Source organism: Meriones unguiculatus, chromosome 8 (genome assembly GCF_030254825.1).
Source record: "Meriones unguiculatus strain TT.TT164.6M chromosome 8, Bangor_MerUng_6.1, whole genome shotgun sequence".
Taxonomy (NCBI): domain Eukaryota; kingdom Metazoa; phylum Chordata; class Mammalia; order Rodentia; family Muridae; genus Meriones; species Meriones unguiculatus.
Window position 1 is genome coordinate 12,611,021 of NC_083356.1, and position 19,850 is coordinate 12,630,870.

Sequence of the window (19,850 nt, forward strand, 5' to 3'; positions counted from 1 at the left end):
GAAGCTGCAATGTGAGATCAAGCTGTTGGCAGGGCTGAGTTCTTCTGAGGCTTCTGTAGTTGGTAAATGTGAGGGCTAGGTTTATGTCAGTGTGACACAAACTATAGTCATCTGAGAGAAGGATCTTCAACTGAGAAAATGACGCCATAAGATCAGGCTGCAGGCAAGTCTGTGGAGACTTTTCATAATGAGTGATTGGTGGGGGAGGTCTCAGGGGGTTTTGGTGGTGGTCCCTGGGCTGGTGGTCCTGGGTTCCATAAGAAAGCAAGATGAGCAAGCCAGTAAACACCTCCTGCCTCTGGGGTTCCTACCCTGTCTGAGTTACTGACCTGACTTCCTTCGATGATAAACAGTGATACGGAAGTATAAGCTGAATAAACCCTTTCCTGTCCAGCTTGTACTTTGGTTGGTCATGGAGTTTTATCTCAGCACTAGAAACCCTGAGTGATGGCCATCACTGTCCCTATGCCTTCATGAGATTTTCTGTCTGTGTATATCTGTGTACTCACTCTTCTCTTTACACAGAAGAGTCAATGAAGGAAGACTGGTTCATATGACTTGATTTTATCATAATTACCAAAAGTCCCCTTTCTCAAACATAGTCATATTTTGAAGCATTAACTCTTATTACATAAAGATATAAATTTAGAAAGGGATAAGAGAGAGGCACAATCAGTCTACGATATATTCTAACATTTTTACTTAAAACAAACAGAAGAAATTGGATTTATATTTGATATTGAGCATAAATAAATTTGGTAATAAAAAAGTATAAGGTTAATCAAATCTAGAAAAATTGTCCTTTATTGAGAATCTATTTGACATTCAAAATTTTAATAATGCTATAATGCCATGTGGCAGATTTGGGTCACTTTAGAAAGATAAAAATGGGAAATGGGAAGATTAATTTTTTTTTGTTTAGACTTCATGTTTTCAAACAGTTTAAGACTTACAGAAAAATAACATAGAAAAGGCTCCCCTCATATCCATGCCCAACTTCTCCTAATACTTGTGCCTTACACTAAAATGACACATTGTTATTCACAGACTGGTATTGGGAGACTAACTAAAGTCCATACCTTTCTCTTTGAGATTTTCTTCACCTTTGGCTAATGGTCTTTTTCTATTCCAGGACCCTATCCACGATGATTTACTCCATTTTTGTGGCTAATTTAAGACCTGCTTAGATACCCCTTGGCTGGAACATTTTTTCCAGAACTTTTGTGGTTGTCCTTGATGGTCTGTAGAAGGGATGTTTGCATTTTCTCAGACTGTCTGTTTCTTGAAACCTGTCTGATTCTTTTTTTTGTCATGATTAAACTTGAGCTGTTGGTATGAGGCATGATGACTACGTAAGCAAAGAACCACTTACATTATTCCATGTCAAGGCTGCTTACTGTGACCACAGCTCATCACTGTCAACTTCCATCACCATCTCTGTCAGTAGTACTCTTGGAGAGAATATCACCATGAGGGTGTGCAACCCACACCAAAGAAGTGAGGAGTTATACTCTCTCCTGGAATATAAACTATATACATAAATTTCTTAGAATTCTTCTAAAGGAAAATTTGTTGTTGTTTTTTCCTTCACTTATTTATTTATTCAGCCTGAACTTTTTACATTGTATTTCAATCATGTTCACATGATACACATATATTCATGGTAGAGTTATTTAATAGGGATATTTCAAAATTCCTGAATAATAGTTTTTCTTAGCCTATTCAGATTGCTTTTGCAAAATAATATTAATTGGGCAGCATATAAAAAAAACAGAAATTTGTTTCTCATCGTCTGTGGGCTGGGAAATTCAAGGTTAAGTTACTGGCAGATTCAGTAGCTTATGAGATTCTGTCTTTGTTTTTTTTTACCACTGGAGAATACCTAAGATTGGATAATTTATGAAGGTAAGAGGTTCATCTTGACTCATCCTCCTGGAAGCTGATAAGTCTGCCTCCACTAAGTGAGGGCCTCTTGCTGCTTCAGCTCATGATAGACATTTGAAGATGCAAGGCTCAGAGCAGTCTTATTTAACAGTCCACCCTCAGACCCGTTAGTCTAGTCCCCAAAGAGGTAAAACTCCAGAGTTATAGTGGAACCATTCCTGAAGGCCCCACCCTTATCTCCTGCCCACCGCCCACAAGGTCCTGTCTCCCAATGCTGGCATCGAAGAATTAAAGCTCTAACCCGTGCATTTTGAAGGAAACGTATTGCAGCTGAGCCCTATTCTTGCTTGGTTCATAGGTAGCAACTACTTCCTGAATCTTCGTGTGTTAGAAAGACAAAAGAGCTCCCTTGGACCTATCTTAAAGGGCACAGTAATCTCATTCATGAAGGCTCTCCCCTCATGACCCAGTCTCCTCCTCAGGGGCTGTATCTTCTATGCATTAGCAACCATTTTGTTGTGGTGAATATAGTATCTGCGAGAACAGCTTGAGGAATGGAATGCTTTACTCTGTTTCTTCAGTCCATCATGACAGGGCAAGAAGCAGACAATGCGAATGTTAGACGTCACCTGACTTTTCCTTTCTTTCCCATTTGTTTATTTGCATCTCCAGACTGTAAGGCGGTGTCATTCGGAGTCTAGGTCAGTTGTTCTTAACCTGTGGGTCACGACCCCCTTGGTGGGGGGGTCAAACAACCCTTTCACAGGGGTTGCATATCAGATATCCCGCATATCATATATTTACATTATGATTCCTAACAGTAGCAAAATTCCAGTTATAGAGTAGCAACAAAATAATTTTATAATTGGGCTCACCATAATGTGAGTCACTATATTAAAGGATGGCAGTATTCGAAGTTTTAGCCTTGTCTGGAAATGCCCATAGGCATGCCGAGGAGAAGTGTGCCTTATAATCTCTTAGGCAGTTCCAAAATCACGCAAGGTAATTGAAGTTAACTGTTATATCCTGATGCCATTGCCTTGGGAGTTAGAATTAAAAAAAAAATAGCTTTAGGAAGGCACATTCAGATGATAGACCAATTCATTTATTAAAATCACCTGCATAGTAACTTAGAAGTACATGTATACAAATTTATTAGAAAACACAGAGTTTGAAAGTCTACTCATAGCATGGTGTCATCACTTATTGTACAGAAAGATAGACTAGTACTTAATGCTATTCTCTAAACAGACAGGGAAAAGAGATCATTGAATCAAAGAGGAAACAAATAGTTTCTTTTCTATCATAAACAGCTTCAGAGTTTAACTTCCTGACTTTGTAGCAGGAGGCCAGTTGGTAACCTTGACTTACAGACTCTTGAATCCCTTGTGGTCTGCTTGGATATGACTTGTGTTTCCTGAGTTCAGCTGATAATTTTACATCTGATGAAACTTTTCAATTCCCCACATTATCTTAATCACTTTTGTCACCATTTCTGCTTTTTATTTATAATGTCTATTGATGGTGCTTTCTGTTGTGATTTTTTTTTCCAGATATTTCAGTCAGCCTGTTAGCAGTTGTTGTAAGCTTCTGTGGCCTGGCCTTGTTGGTTGTCTCCCTTTTCGTCTTCTGGAAGTTATGCTGGCCATGCTGGAAAAGCAAACTTGTGGCCCCCACCGTCAGTGCCCTTCCTCAAAGCATGTCACGTGCTCCAACTGAAGTTTTTGAGACTGAAGAGAAAAAGGAGGTTGAAGAAAATGAAAAACCAGCACCAAAAGCTATTGAGCCTGCAATAAAAATCAGCCACACTTCCCCTGACATCCCAGCAGAAGTGCAGACTGCTTTAAAGGAACATTTAATTAAACATGCTCGAGTGCAAAGACAAACCACTGAGCCTACGTCTTCATCCCGGTAAGGAATGGCCAGAGATGTGATCCCATGTGTGGGTGTGGTTTCAGAAGAGCAAACACTCCAGTAGGGAGAGGGAAAAATCAACAGCGAGAATGGGAGGAGAAAAGAGAAAAGAGAAACAGGAAGTAAGGGGATGCATGAACACAGAAGGCAATCAGAGTCAAAGGGTAGGACACAGAAGGGGATGCAGGGAGAGAAATCAGGCAAAGAAGCAGACAGGGAGTGGCATGAGGAAAGGATTTGGTAATAATTGGGGTCTCAGTGAAATCATATCACACTAGTGATTTAACTCTTGCCCTCGGAATGTCATCTGCTCACAGCTGCCACTTACAAGTTTTCAATTTAATTTTGTTAACTAATTAATGGTAAATAAAAAGTCATTGAAAACATGTATCACAGAAGCAGGAGTACACACACACACACACACACACACAGACAGACACACACACACACACAAGCACACTCGCCAGAACTGCCTAGCTGCTCACAATAAAAATAGAGGATAGCTTTTAGTCTACAGTTAGTTAGCTCCTAAACTGTAAGCGTAAATATGCACTTTTTAAATTTTATTTATTTTTTTATTAATTACAGTTTATCCACTTTGTATCCCAGCTGTAGGCCCCTCGTTCGTCCCCTCCCAATCCCACCCTCCCTCTTCTCCTCCCATTCCCCTCTCCAAGTCCACTGATAGGGGAGGTCCTCCTCCCCTTCCATCTGATCCTAGTCTATCAGGTCACATCAGGACTGGCTGCATTGTCTCTGAGCCCACATAGATGAAATTTTCATGCTAGGCAATTCTATAGGAGCAGAAATGTCAGCGATATACCGTGCAGCACACACTTCTTTCTGAAACGTGTTCCAGAGAGATGCGCGAGAGACTGTAACCACGGACGTAAGGAACTTCAGGGCAAGGAACGCAGGTATTGCTCTCACTCGGGCTAGCCTGCTGTGCTGGTTAAAATGTACAAGCAAGCAACAGCTGCTAGCTAGTTATTTTGAGAGCATTTTTAAGCAGTGGCATTTATGGTCATTTGAAACTGTGTGCATATGTGTGAAGTGATCCCATATGCCTCCTTGATAATTATGCTGTTACCGCTGAAAGTCACAAAGCAGTTTTAATTTTTTTTTCAAATTTTTGCTCAATTTATATATTTACTTTAATCCCGATTATAGTCCCCTTCCTCCTCTCTTCTGGGTCCCTCCCTCCCACCTTCTTCCATGTATCCTCCCTCCCCTTCTCCTCAGAAAAATGGAGCCATGCCACCACCAGCCCACCCCAGCACATCAAGTCACATAAGGACTGAGCTCATCCTCATCCGCTGAGGCCAGGCAGCCCTGTTAGGGGGAAGTGAGAAAATGCAGACAACAGAGTCCATGTCATAGTCAGCACCACTCATCTTACTAGGGGACCAGCATCAAGATCAAACTACCTGTTGGTTACATATGTGTGGGGGGACCTAGGTCCAGTTCATGCATGCTCTTTGGTTGGTGCTTCTGTCTCTCTAAGCCCCCATGGGTGTGGGTTAGTTGACTCTGTGGGTCTTCTTGTGGCGTTTTTGCCCCCTCTGACTCTGACAAAGCAGTTTTTAAAAGGAGTGCATTCCCCTGTCTGCCAGATGTGTGTTCTGAGACCCCAAGTATTTCTGAAAGCGCCAAGTTCTATAAATGCTCTATTTTTCTATGTGTACACAACTATAGTGAAGTGACAGCAACAACAGCGATAGGTAGTGAGGCAGAACAGACGGTACCTGAGGCTGTATGCATCTGGACCCTTTGTCTCCAAATATTGTATTTTATTATATAGGATAGTGAGATGCAGTGATGTTCCCTCATGATACAATAAAGGGAAATGAATGATGCAGGCCTTGTGGCCTTGTGTTGGGCTTCTACATCAGGGTAACTTGAATGCACACATGGCTACCACGGCAGTGTATCTGATAACCAAGATGATATGTTAGTGAGCGGGAACCAGATGACATGAACTGCATGGATGTGAAGGGCAGTAGAGTGAGTCACAACCCCTGGAGACGGAGCCAAGTGATCATAAGTCACCACCATCAGAACAATGTTCATTTTAAAATTTATGAATTGTTTGCTTCTGAAATTTTCCACTCAATATTTCCAGCCCTCAGTTTGCTATAGGTAACCAAGACAACAGTTGACAAAGACCAGAGAATGTAAAACAGGATGAGAGGAGCTACCGTCCTAACAGTTAGGACTAAATGACAGCATGGTGTTCAGAACTATCCAACCTTAATTGATAAGCATACACCTCACTTAAACAAATCCAGGTGATGAAGATGATGTAGGTATTCTGTTTTGGAAAACACTGTAAGAGTGAAAATGTATCTCCAAAAATACTGTCATTTGAGTATAAAGAATCTATCTGATTCTCCCTAGATAAGGGAGAATGAAAGACTTATGTACTGAAAACACACATGAAGGCTGGGCTCTGGAGACAGAATAGTCTCTGGCAGTCAAGAGAAATAATTCTATTATTGGATTTTTCAGTGGTTTTATAAAAAAAAAACACAACTATTAAATGAGAAAACTTTTTCTCTGTGTCTTAGAAAACATAAAAATAGGTTGCACACATCTGGTATTGTCTAAGTCAAACAGTACTACACAGCTCAGTGATTTGGCCAGAATGCCCCTTTACCACCTGCCTCCTGAAGTGCCCTTGTCTATATGGGAGGTTGTGGAAGATGAAAGGAGACCTTAGATAACTTATCCCCTTCCTTGCTGTGCCTTCACCATGCTGCACTAAGGATCTGTAATTGTCTCTATTGTTTGCGAATTAGCCACAGCCCAGGAAGAGTAAATATTTTGCCTGATGTAATGAAAGCTACGAAGAATGAGAATTCAAATTTATCCAGATGGATGAAATATTTCAATTTTTAAACATAATGTGGGTTTTATACAAATAAAACTGAGTTGCAAAGACGGCTGAGGAAAAGTAGTTTGGAGTTAAAAGTTAATTTCCTGCTTAAGTTATCTTCCACTTACTTAAAGATCTGAAAGTGAGTGTGGCCACTGTGAATTATTAGAGACAGGATTCCAAATATGCTTGGCATGGAGATGAATGCCTTGTAGAACATTTCATCACTTCCATTTCTCACGAATCCTCATCTACATCAACCATTCTTCATGTTGTGTATTTATATGAAAAGAGGAGGTAGCAGAGTCCACTGTGTAGTCACATTGGACATGAAATGGAGATTACTTCATGATAAATTTAATCATCCAGCTCAGATGCCAATTTTGCCTGACATACAGCAAAATCAAAGCTACATACATATACATGCACACATGTACAAAATAAACTTAACTTTAATTTTCCATTTCCTCGTCTTATTTGTTCAAATGAGAGATGACATCATGCTCTTTTAAGTTTCAATTATTCTTTCCTCTGTTGAATAGAGGGATAATCTTATTCTCTTCAAATAACATTCTGACAAGTCTAGAAATTAGCAGCATTTCTGGACGATGGAAAAAAATTGATTTATCATCCCCGTTTTCAAATCCCTGGACATTTGACCCCTTCAGCTATTGAACAAACTTCTCAGTTTCACTTGTGTGTTTCTTCATTACTGAAAGTCTCATATCTTCATCTTGATTGACCCTTCATTTACTAAGAACATGTGTATGCTTACTGCTGGGTGTAAGCAATGTGTTCTGTACTGGCTCTACTTGAAGACTCCAGGGATCTGTAAAGAAATATACGTCATGGGATACTGACTTAAACATAACTAATTCTAAATGTCACCGTGTCGCTGGGATGGTAAACTTCAGAGCACAGAGAGATTATTTTCAGCTGAGTCATGAAAAAGTGTCACGGCGCTGAAGAGAGACAAATAGGAGCCCATAAATTTTCCATGGAGACTTAAGAGTGTTTCGCTGATAAAGACACTTCCATGAAGTCATAGAACACAATGTACCGCTGACAGAAGAGTGATTTGGTGGCAATAGAGGCAGAGTCAGCTGGAATCAAAGTATAGGAGGCCTGAACATCATGGCTGAGATATACAAAAGCTTTCAAAAACGTGTTCAGTACAAGTCACTTGTTTCCAAATGTTAACCTCTCAAACTGTAAGGGCATATAACCTTCCTCTAAACCCTCCTATCTGCCAGCACTGTGTAGGTACACAGTAATTGTCAAGAGTATGTTTTTGATTGATTGACAATTGCTCCATTTCAGTTGAGGTGGTGGGGAACACAGTGCTCAAATTATAAAGAGGTTAATGGTGATGTACTCACAGAATGAGTGTGAAAACCAGTTTTCTGTTTGTTCATTAATCCAGTAAGGATGAAATGAATAGTCACTGGCAAAATAATTTGTTGAAGATGCAGAATGAACATAGGTTCATTACAGTTCAGGGATTCTAAGGACCCATGAAATTATTAGAACACATGAGAGATCTAATTGAACATGAACAAAAGCAAGGAAATGTATATAAGATAAATCTAGAACTGACTAAATGTTCTGATGGAATTAGCTATGACTGATTAAAAAACAATTCATGAAATGACCATGCACAAAGAATAATTCAATGTACCTTGTTATAAGGAAAATGAAAAATTATGTAAAACTCTGAGTCCTGTGTAATTTTATTTACTTTAGGGTTTTTTTTTATAAATTAAATTTCTTTCAAAGGACAACAAAACACTGAACTTACTCATTCCAGGCCACTGTAAGGAATAGAAAACAAGGTATAATAGTAATAAAGGGAGCATTTGAAAAAATATGTAGCTAGCTAGGATGTCAAGGAGCAATGTTTGTCCAGGACAATAGACAAAGCTGAAGTCAGTCTTGATGTGAAAGTTCATAAGGCACGTGGTCATGAAGTCAATGCACAAGCCCCCAGGTAAAGGGTTGTATTGAATGTGTGGAGATGCTGTTGTTCTTAAATGGGACACCCGCTCTAATCAAGGCTGTACCTAACACAACCATCAAAGAACAAGTTTGAAACTGCCTTAGTTTTATGGCAGTAATAAGTAGTTTTGGTTTTTGGTTTTGGTTTTTTTTTTTTTTTTTTAATATATAGGCACTAATCTTAGGTTGACTGGATGCTTCTTCTATATGTAAATAAATAAGTCCTGGAAAGTTCCATGGTATTTCTCACAAGGACCCTATCACAAAACACTTATATGAACAGATATTTGTATGGTCCTAAAATGTTTGTAATTAAAAGTATAAGGAGATGAATAGTAATTTTTGATATTACAAACATCACAGTCTAATAAAATACTGAAGAATAGTAGACAAGAGAGAAAGAAGGAATTCCAATAGGCCAGGTACATTGCGCTAAAGCACAACGAGGGAAGGGGCGGCAGATAGACGAATGAGCTCAGCTCAGGATTCCAGCTGTTCTTCAGAACCTAGTGCAGCCCCCCACAAGATGGGCTCACGATGGGCAAAAGAGTCTTTCTGTGTAAGAAAAAGCTAAACTGGCACACTGAGTATAGAAATTTCCAACAAAATACTTTTTAAGGTTCTAGATATAATATAAAATTAGTCTAAGATTTGTTATATTAATCATGTTATTGATGATTTTTAAAAATGCTTTTACTTTTGAGTGTTTAATACAATTACCCCTTCCTCTTCTTCCACCCAGACCCTCCTATATACCCTACTTGTTCTCTTTCAAATTCATAGACTCTTTTTTCATTAATTACTATTATTTACATATATATATATATATATATATATATATATATATATATATATTTGTGTTCCAAATATATAAATACAACCTACTCAGTTTATGTAATGTTACATGTTTTCAGGTAACCATTTGGCATGCTTTTCCCTGGCAAAGACTATTTCTCTTGCTCTCAGCAACTCTTAATTGCCTATAGTTCTTTGTGTAGGACTGAGGCCCTCTGGGATTCCCCCATCCACTTGGGCACATCTGTTGTTGTTCTTATTCAGCACATGTTTAGGCACTTATGTTGGTGAGACTTTATGGGTGCAGCCTCTGACATTTCTAGGAGACACAGTACAGCAAACTTTACCATCTTTTTGGCCTCTCTTCCTCGGTGTTCCCTAAACCTTGAGTGCACAAGTATTTTGTAGAGAGAATATCTTGTGTATTGTATAGATGCAACACCTGTCAATAAAAACCTTATGGCCTATAGGAAAGGGTAGAGTAGAAGGAGGGACATCTGATAGGCAGAAAGAGTTCTTGGATAGAGCCAGGCACAGGGTTTCTCTTGGGAAGATGTGAGGGGGACAGACACATAGTACCTGAGCAGAGGTAACCAGCCATATGGCAGAATTTAGAAGAGAATAAATGGGTATAAGTTATGAGCTAGTCAGAGAATAGCCTAGCTATATGGCCAAGGTTCTTACAATATAGTTTTAGTCTCATGAGTCATTATTCCAAGAGCTTGGAGCCAGAAGGAAAACCACTACAACAATGTTTTATAGATGTATCATTTGGAAATGGACCCCACATCGTGCATTTTGGTTGGTTATGGTTTTCTGTAGTGGTCTCCTTCTGTTGTAAGAGAAGCTTCCTTGATGAGGGATGAGGACAACTGTGGGTATAAGGACAAATATTTAGAAATTAGTGATTTTGCTGGTTTACTAATGTAGTTGTAGGACCTCTAAAAGTTATGACTTCACTAGTCCTGAGTAGTTGGCTAGGTTTCCAGTACCAGGCATGGTTTCCAACTTGCGGAGTGAGTCTTGAATCTTGGAGAACCGTTGATTGCCTCCAGGATACAGCTAGTCATTGTTGTGGTTCATAAGTGCCATAGCTTGGTAGGTCTATTGGTTGCTTCCTTACTTTGGAAGCTTGCATGGCAACTAACCATACAAGCTAGTCCTCAGGAGGTAGGCTTTTAGGTCATAACCATCTCAAGATTCTGGAGCCCATGTCTGAAGTGCATGGTGCCTTCAGCAATAATGACTTACCCTCTACTGTGGGGGGTCGGGGGAACAGCCAAAGGCAATCACAGTACTCTATAATGCTTGGGGAGTCTTTTAGACTACCCTGACTCAAAAGGTTTCTCATGACTAGTGTTAAAGTTTTTGTTAGATAATCTTTTGTTCTTGGCAGGAACATTGTCAGCCAAGAAACAAAAATTTAATTTAAAGTACGGTGCGCTGACTTATTTACATTTATTATAAGTATTATTAGGTAGGTAATAACTGCATTATTTTATGACTTTTTCAAACATCCTTACGCTCTGTTTTTCCCTCCTTCATCTTCTTTATCTCCCTCCTACTCCCTAATTAGGGCCCTGCCTATTTTTCCCATTTCTCCTTCAGATCACTTGTATTTTAGTATCCCCATCTCTATTGCTCCTCCACCCTGGAAATGGTCTCTTTGTACTTCCCTGGGTTCTGTAGTTACTTCAGGATATATTCTCACATCTGAAGATTTGCAGTTAGAAGCCTCAGATGAGCTAGAATATGCAGTGTTTGTCTTTCTGGGACTGAATCAACTCACTCAACCCAATTTTCCTAGTTCTATCCATTTACTAGAAAATGTCACGGTCTCATCTTCTGTGTAGCTGAACAGTATTCCATAATGAACGTGTACCACATTTTCACTATCCATTTGTCTGCTGAAAGACACTTAGACTGTTCCCATATCCTAGCTATTATGAATAGAGAGAGCATCAGTGAACACGGCTGAACAAGTATCTGTGGGGTAGAATGTCGGATCCTTTACACACGTGCCAGTGAGTGGTAAAGCTGAGTCATAGGGTAGATTTATTTTTGTCTTTTTTGAGAATTCTCCACACTACATTCCAGAGCGGCTGGACCAGTTTGCAATGCCCCCCAAAGAGGAGGAGGGTCATTTTCCTCACCCTTTGTCCCACCACTGCATCTCCTCTAGTATTTGCTGCCAGTTGTTTTGTTAATTTTTGCCCTTCTGACTGGGGTGTAATAAAATCTCAGAGTTGTTTTGATTTTCATTTCCCTAATTGGTAGGGAATATAAATCTTTATATATATTTCTTAAGGGTTTTTTTCCCCTCTTCTTTTGAGAACTCTCTGTTCAGGTTCCAGGCCCATTTTATGAGTGACTCTTCTGTTTTGTTTGGTTTTTTGTTTTGTTTTTACTTTTCTTTTTGTCTTAGTTCTTTGTATATTCTAGATGTTAGTACTCTGTCAGACGTGTGGTTGTCAATGTTTTTCTCTCATTTGGTGTACTTTATCTTCACCTGATTTTTTTTTAAGCTGTGCAGAAGCTTTTTAGCTTTACGAAATCCCACTTACTGATTTTTGGCCTTACTTATTGGGAAAATGGGGTTCTATTCATAATGTCCATTCCTGCTCCTATATAATATAGGATACAAACTGTGTTTTCTTCTAGCATTTTCAGGTTTGACATTTACAGCTAGTTTTTGTGCAAATTGATAGATATGGTTCTAATTTTATTCTTCTGCATGTGGACATCCAGTTTTCTAAAAACCATTTGTTAAAGATGCATTCTTCTCTTTGCCTTATGTTTTTTGGATTTTTGTCAAATATTAACTGGCTGAGGCTATCTGTACTCATGTTTGGTCTTCAATTTCATTCTATTTGTCTGTGTCTGTTTTTGTGCCAGTAACATATTGTTTTATTACTATAGCTCTGTAATTTAATGTTTGTAGCTTTTGATAGGAGAATTGAGACCATTAATATTTAAAGTTAATGTTGAAGTGTGTTTGTTAATTGCAATCATATTGTTGGTTTTTGGTGTGGTTTGTGTTTTCAATGGCATTTTGTATTTTAATAATTATAACTTTGTAATTTCTTTCTATAATCTCTGTTATTTTCATTCCTCTTTTCAGCCTGAAATATTGCTTCCTGTATTACCTTTAGCTTTGGCTTGTTGCATATAAATAGTTTTTAGGCTGTTTATATCATAGAAAGCTTTTCTTTCTCCTTCAACTATGAGGGATAATTTTGCAGGTTATATTAATCAAGCTTGGCCATCATGGTCTTTCATCTCTTGAAATGCATTGCTCCAGACCCTTCCTGCTTTCAAAGTTTCCATGAGGAAATCCTCTGTTATTCTGATGAGTGTTCCTTTATATGTGACTTGCATTTGTTTTCTTGCAGCTTTCAATTTTTTTTTCTGTGTACCTAGTACCTTAACTATGATAGGCCATGAGGGTTTTCTTTTCTGGTCTTGCCTATTCGGTGTTTTGGGTGCTTCTTCTACCTGTCTGTATATGGTTTTCCTTAGTTTTGAGAAGTTTTCTTCTATGATTCTGTTGATGGTATGTTCTGTGAAGTAGGCTTGAGTTTCTTCTCATCACCTATGCCTATAATTCAACGGTTTGGTCCTTTTATTAAGTCCCACATTTCCTGTATGTTTCTTTCATGTATTTTAATATTTTTCATATTCTTTGCTTATTCAGCATATCTTTGAGTCCTGATAGTCTATCTTCTAGTTGATTCAAATTCTACTTGTAAGGCTTTCCTTTAAGTTTTGTACTTCTATTTATACCTATGAACTTAAATTTTGGTTTATTTGATTGTGATTATCCCCTGGATCTTCATTCTTGGAATAAGAAAATATGTAACTTATTTTTTTTTTATTTTATAGGAGCCTGCAATTGAGAGATTTTTGGGTGTTTTATAGAGACTGAACTTTTAAAATGTTTGAATTTTTAAATACTGAGGGACTTCTAGTGTTATTTATTCTTTATGTTGTGATATTAGTATTAATATGAGACCTTAAGGTTGAACAAGAAAGGGATGTTTACCATTGAATACTAATGTATTTGTGTGCCGAGTTGACAAGTTGTCAAATGTCATGGGTTTGTTGTGCTTTTGTTTGTTTGTTTTTGTCCTCTTGACACAAATTAGAGTTATCTGAGATGAACTTCAGTCTCTATGTCTCTATGTCTCTATCATAGACTACCTGTAGCAAGTCTATAAGAAATTTTCATGATTAGTGATTGATTTGGGAGGGTTCAGGCCTTTTGGGTGATAAAAATCCTGGGAATACGATCCTGGATTGTATAAAAAAGCAAACTGAGCAAGCCATAAGAAGCAAGCCAGTAAGCAGCATTCCTCCATGGCTTCTGCTTCCATTCCCACCTCTAGGTTCCAGCCTTGAATTTTTGCCCAGGATTCTCTCAGCAATGGAGTGTTCCTGAGAAGTGTAAGACAAAACAAACCCTTCTCTCCCCAGGTTGCTTTTGGTCATGGTGTTCTATCACAGTAGTGGGAATCCTACCTAAGACAGCAACCAATGCCTTTATCTCATACCAGATCATCATTTGTTGCTAAGTCTTGTTTTCCTGCATAACAAATGTTCTTTTCTGACTCTGCATCACTAATTCTCTTTACTTGATGACAAGTGTTCACTCTATCTCAAAAGATTATAGAAAGGCAACACCACTATAGAACAGTAGTTCACTGAACTTAGAGGTCAAATTTTGGGAAGAATATGTATACAGTATCAATAAGAATAGAAGTGTCCGAAGTGTTATGGAACCAGGAGACTAAAACAGTATAGAGTTTCAAGGGAATGATTTGTATATCAATACAGGGCTAATAACACATTATTATTAGCCATGAAGAAGCTTTTAGCTGACAAAGCAGTAAAGTGGCATTTATTTCTGAACTGTGTAATGAGGTATTGGAGGACAAGAACAATGGAATATTCCAGGCCAAGACACAGTGGAATAAGGGATGTAGAGAAAATATCAGCCACCATATGAGAAGTCTAGGGCAGGCTTCTATGAAGCAATAATGTAAAAAGAACAATCCGTACACTTGGTGACTTGTGCGGTCAGCCTCTCTGTGTAAGACTTCCGAGGCCAGTTTTAGTCCTTATGGTCCAGCACTTCTCCCAGGGTGTTTGCATAGGTCTCTCGAAGTTTGAAGGCCAAGAGGTGTAGTGGTTCACATTTTCACCGCTTAAACATTGGCTAATCGCTGTCATTCCAAAAGATAAAAGGGAGAGGAGGGGGAAGCTGTGTGTTGTCATGGTGATAGTTCAACACTGCAGCAGTGAATGCTTTTGTTAACCAGCTCGCTGAACTGAGTTAGAATGCGCACCACTCACCCTGTAATTAGGACACCGTTCCTTGAACAAAAGTGACACTACAGTTTTTATCCCATTAGGAGCTCTGTAAAAGTGAGTTGTGTTAGAAGCTTTACAACCATGTGCGTCACATTCGGAGGCATAAAGAAGAGGTTTCTAAGTCTTGAGAGAAGGAAAAAGGGATTAAATTATTATATTCGAAAGTCTCTGAAACTATGAAATAAGCTTGTGACATTCAGTAATTAGCTTCTTTTGGGTTCTATTCATATGAATCAAAATTGTTGGATAAGTAAATGATTTTTATAATAATATTGTTGTTTAATGAAGCTTCTCAAGAAGCTAAGGGTTGCCCATCATATAGTTATTTGTACCCTGGACTTTTTTCGTAAATTGGATTATAGTGGGCCACTTTAATACTTCTTAACAACAATGGAGCCTATGAAAATTTTTTTCTCCTGTTTCATAATTTTCTCTGACCTTACTCTGAATATAATTCAGGCTTCTGAGTTTTTATCTGGGGATAGGTTTAGGGTCAATATTTATTGCACAGATGTTTAATGAATTATAATGGCATAGGTCTAAGAAGACGGATTGCTTCAAGATTTATAGTTTGCAAGTTTTAGAAAAGGCTTTTATAAGTATGTTTAGTTACAGAAACTGAAATGTTGACTTTTAAATTGACTGTGGTTTAATTAAAAGCTATTGTTATCTGACCTAAGATTTCTAGCATATTTCTTTCTGTAAAAATAATTTTTCAATTATGGTCAAATTTTGACTTAGTCATTATTATTATACAATATAAACATTGTTGTAATATTTATGTTACTGTTTTCAATATACATATTGAATATATATTACAAAATATTCTTTAATAATAGACTTAATGGGATATATTTGAACCACGAAATAGTTATAATTTGGCTTACAAATTCAGAATCCTTATTCCATTTCAGTTATATGTAGCTATATAAAGAAGTGAAAGGGAGAGACCTCCAAAAATACACCTTAAAATATTCCAACCAAGTAAGCTTTGAAGTTTAGATACATAAGTGGGTTTTATATATCATGTTTAAGTGAAAATGTTATATAAAGCATATATAAATTCTCAATATTTCATGGTTACTTTTTTAATTTTAATTTTTATTAATTACAACTTATTCACTTTGTATCCCCCTGTAGCTCCCTCCCTCCTCCCCTCCCAGTCTCACCCTCCCTTCCCCTTCTCCACTCATGCCCCTCCCCCAGTCCACTGATAGAGGAGGTCCTCCTCCCCTTTCTTCTGATCCTAGTCTATCAGGAGGCATGGGGAGGCATGGGGTAGAATATTATAGCCGGGACATATCTGAGGAACTGCCTAACTCAACCAGGAATTACAGTTCAAAACTATAGATTTTTTAAGAGAGGAGAGAACAAAAGACAATAAAGGAATCCTGCAAGAGGCTCATGAGGCAGCATAGCTCATGCTAGACAGAAATCCTGGAGGACATTGAAAAGAAGTGGATCTCAGTTCAAGTTATACTTACATGACACCAACAGGATTTGCATATTTAATATTTGAAGAATGTGAATGAATAATAATGAGTGTGAGATATTTGGTCTGAAACTTTTAAGACTGTTTGGGGGTGGGGGCACCACGTATTAAATTTGTGCACTCCTGTTTTGTCCTTAAAGCTTTGAGGCCCACTCCAAGTTAAACACGGGGGAGGGGGGATACCTTCAGTTGGTTTGTCACAACTCTGTTAATCTTTGAAGTAAATATTCATCTAGTTATCTTAAATATGACGAGTAATTGACATGTAAGGATATGTGTCTACAGGGTTTTGTTTTAGTAGTGGAGTTACTAAAACATGAAAATTAAATATCCAGATCTAAAGCAAAAGACCAAGCAAATAGCTTTCTCTGGTCTAGATGTGAACAGATGGATGAAGATGTGCATGATGTTTGTGGACTAGAACTTTGTTAAGAATCCTGTTTTTTCACAGTGGAATTTAATGATATATGTATGGGTGGGGATAAAAAGCAAAACCTCTATAAAATTTACATCTTTATGCTTCAAATATTTATCACATTTTAGACTTTTTCTTTGACTACTGTCATTCTGATTTTTCAATGTCATCATTTGAGTGTGAGACAGTGTTGACACAGACATAGTTGTGATAATGCTACACATAGACAATAACTTCTTTTCCTGGTCCTGGTTGGTGGGGAGGGTGTGTATGCCACTTCCTACCTACCTCAGAGATGACTAACCTAAAGGATTTTGTGTATGTGTGTATGTGTGTACAGCCACAACTCCTTCAGGAGACACCTGCCGAGGCAAATGAACGTCTCCAGTGTTGACTTTAGCATGGGCACTGAAACTGTTTTACAAAGAGGAGAAACAAGAACCAGCATCGGGAGGATCAAACCAGAGCTCTACAAGCAAAAATCCGTTGACTCCGAGGGCAACAGAGAAGAGGAGGCCAAAACCTGTGGGAAACTTAACTTCACGCTCCAGTATGACTACGAAAATGAACTCCTGGTTGTTAAAATTATCAAAGCGTTAGATCTCCCAGCGAAAGATTTCACAGGAACTTCTGACCCTTACGTGAAGATCTATCTTCTTCCAGACAGGAAAAAGAAGTTTCAGACACGTGTGCACAGGAAGACTTTAAACCCCCTGTTTGATGAAGCATTTCAGTTTCCAGTGGCCTACGATCAGCTAAGCAACCGGAAACTACACTTTAGTATATACGATTTTGACAGGTTTTCCAGACACGACATGATTGGGGAAGTGATTCTTGATAATTTATTTGAAGCCTCTGATCTCTCCAGGGAAGCCACAGTGTGGAAAGATATCCTCTGTGCTACCACAGTAAGTAAGAAAGCCTGCAGCTTCCCTCTGGCCACTGGTGACCAAACGTTGCCCACCTTGCTAGAGTAAACTCCCGTAGACCCGTAGAACTTAAGCTCCAGGCCTCTGCGGTGGTGCTATTCGATTGCATAGCAATATTTCTTGGGCATCTAGTATGGCGTAAGGAACGGTAGCAGGTGCACAGACAGAAAAGTAACTCTTAGGTGTTAATCTAGATGGCAAGACTTTTACAAAAGACATGTAACCTGTTCCCAGCGCCAGTTTCCCCCGCAGGTGATGCTGAATTTCATTATTTAAAGGGGTTTTGTTTCAGAGATGTACGCTGACCCAACATGGTTTGATCAGAAACAGCCCATGACATTAGAAGCTTCCATGGAAGGTACATGGTTACGGTACATGGGATGCTAGAGATAGGTCTCCATATTAGAATTACTTTTCCATGATGTGTGTTTTTCAGTTGCAAATGATATACTATTGAAAGCTTTGAAAGCAGTAAAAATCACAATCGGAATAAAGTAATCAACAATGCTACCAATTATGTAAAATTTTTGGGATATTGTTTTTCCGGTTTCTGCTCTGAATGCATTAAAATAATTATGATTACGCTGAATTTTTATTTTCACACTGATTTTGTTCCATGCTAAGTTGTTTCAATGCATGATTTTATTGTTTTAAAATTTTAAGCTGTGTGTGTCTGTGTCTGTGTCTGTGTCTGTGTCTGTGTCTGTGTCTGTGTCTGTGTCTGTGTCTGTGTCTGTGTGTGTGTCTGTGTCTGTGTCTGTGTCTGTGTCTGTGTCTGTGTCTGTGTCTGTGTCTGTGTCTGTGTCTGTGTCTGTGTGTGTGTCTGTGTCTGTGTGTGTGTCTGTGTGTGTGTGTGTGTGTGTGTGTGTGTCTGTGTCTGTGTCTGTGTCTGTGTCTGTTTCTGTGTCTGTGTCTGTGTCTGTGTGTGTGTGTGTGTGTCTGTGTGTGTGTCTGTGTCTGTGTCTGTGTCTGTGTCTGTGTCTGTGTGTGTGTGTGTGTGTCTGTGTCTGTGTCTGTGTCTGTGTCTGTGTCTGTGTCTGTTTCTGTGTCTGTGTCTGTGTCTGTGTGTGTGTGTGTGTGTCTGTGTGTGTGTCTGTTTCTGTGTCTGTGTCTGTGTCTGTGTCTGTGTGTGTGTGTGTGTGTCTGTGTGTGTGTCTGTGTCTGTGTCTGTGTCTGTCTGTGTCTGTGTCTGTGTCTCTGTCTGTGTCTGTGTGTGTGTCTCTGTCTGTGTCTGTGTCTGTGTCTGTGTCTGTGTCTGTGTCTGTGTGTGTGTGTGTGTCTGTGTCTGTGTCTGTCTGTGTCTGTGTCTGTGTCTGTGTCTGTGTGTGTGTCTGTGTGTACCTGCACATACAGAGCTCAGGAGACAAGTGTGTGGAATGAGTTTTTTCCCACCCTTACACAGGGTCCATGGATCTAATTCAGGTTCCCAGGTTTGCGCTGCAAGTGCCCTTCCCTGCTGGAGCATATTCTTGACCACATGATGCACAGTCTCTAAATATGTTATCCACTTACTTAACCATTTTCTTGTCACACACTTCAATGAAGCATAAATTTTGTTTTTAAAATGTGAGGTGTTTTTTGTTTTGTTTTGTTTTGTTTTTCAATTCACATTATCAGGCTGCCTGTCTGCCACAGAATTACAGAAAAGGAATTAGAGAATTGCTCTCAGGTTAGATTACAACTTGTTTTGGTTTATTAACTTTAAAGCAGGACCATTTTACTTTTACCATCAGATTGTCTTCATATATTTTTCACTTCCTCTTAACATTTTTACCAAAATTGATGTTGAATAGAAACTAGAGTTTATTCTTAAAAAAAAAATTTTACAATTTCAAAATAACTTCTTTTGTGGCTTTCTTTTTATTAATACTTTTCTGAGGCGGCGTTTGAAATGATTGCTATTATTACAGATTAGGTGGAAACTGCATTGTCACAGCATTTTCAGTCTTGGAGTTTGTTGTTTCACAGTCTTTTTTTACTGTTCACTAAGAAGCAAAGTGGAATTTGAAGCAGGACTGTGATTCCCAAGCAGGCACACTGGGGTCTTTATATTTAAGAGTTTTACTGATACTATTCCTACACGGGAACGTAGCCGTAATGCTCACGTCTTTTAGCGCTCTGAAGAATTTCACGAAATGTAGATGGTGATTGTAGAGCGTTAGTTGCAAAGCTATTTCCTCT

General features: G+C 38.6%; 1 protein-coding gene across 1 annotated transcript in view; it reads left to right on the plus strand.

The window, feature by feature from the left end:
- Window positions 1-19,850, plus strand: part of Syt10 (synaptotagmin 10) — a 67,288-nt gene that overhangs the window by 14,289 nt on the left and 33,149 nt on the right. Inside the window, exons 2-3 of the mRNA XM_021663112.2 lie at window positions 3,438-3,795; window positions 17,081-17,648. Of these exons, the coding sequence (XP_021518787.1) occupies window positions 3,438-3,795; window positions 17,081-17,648 (926 nt within the window). The remainder of the gene's footprint in view (window positions 1-3,437; window positions 3,796-17,080; window positions 17,649-19,850) is intronic.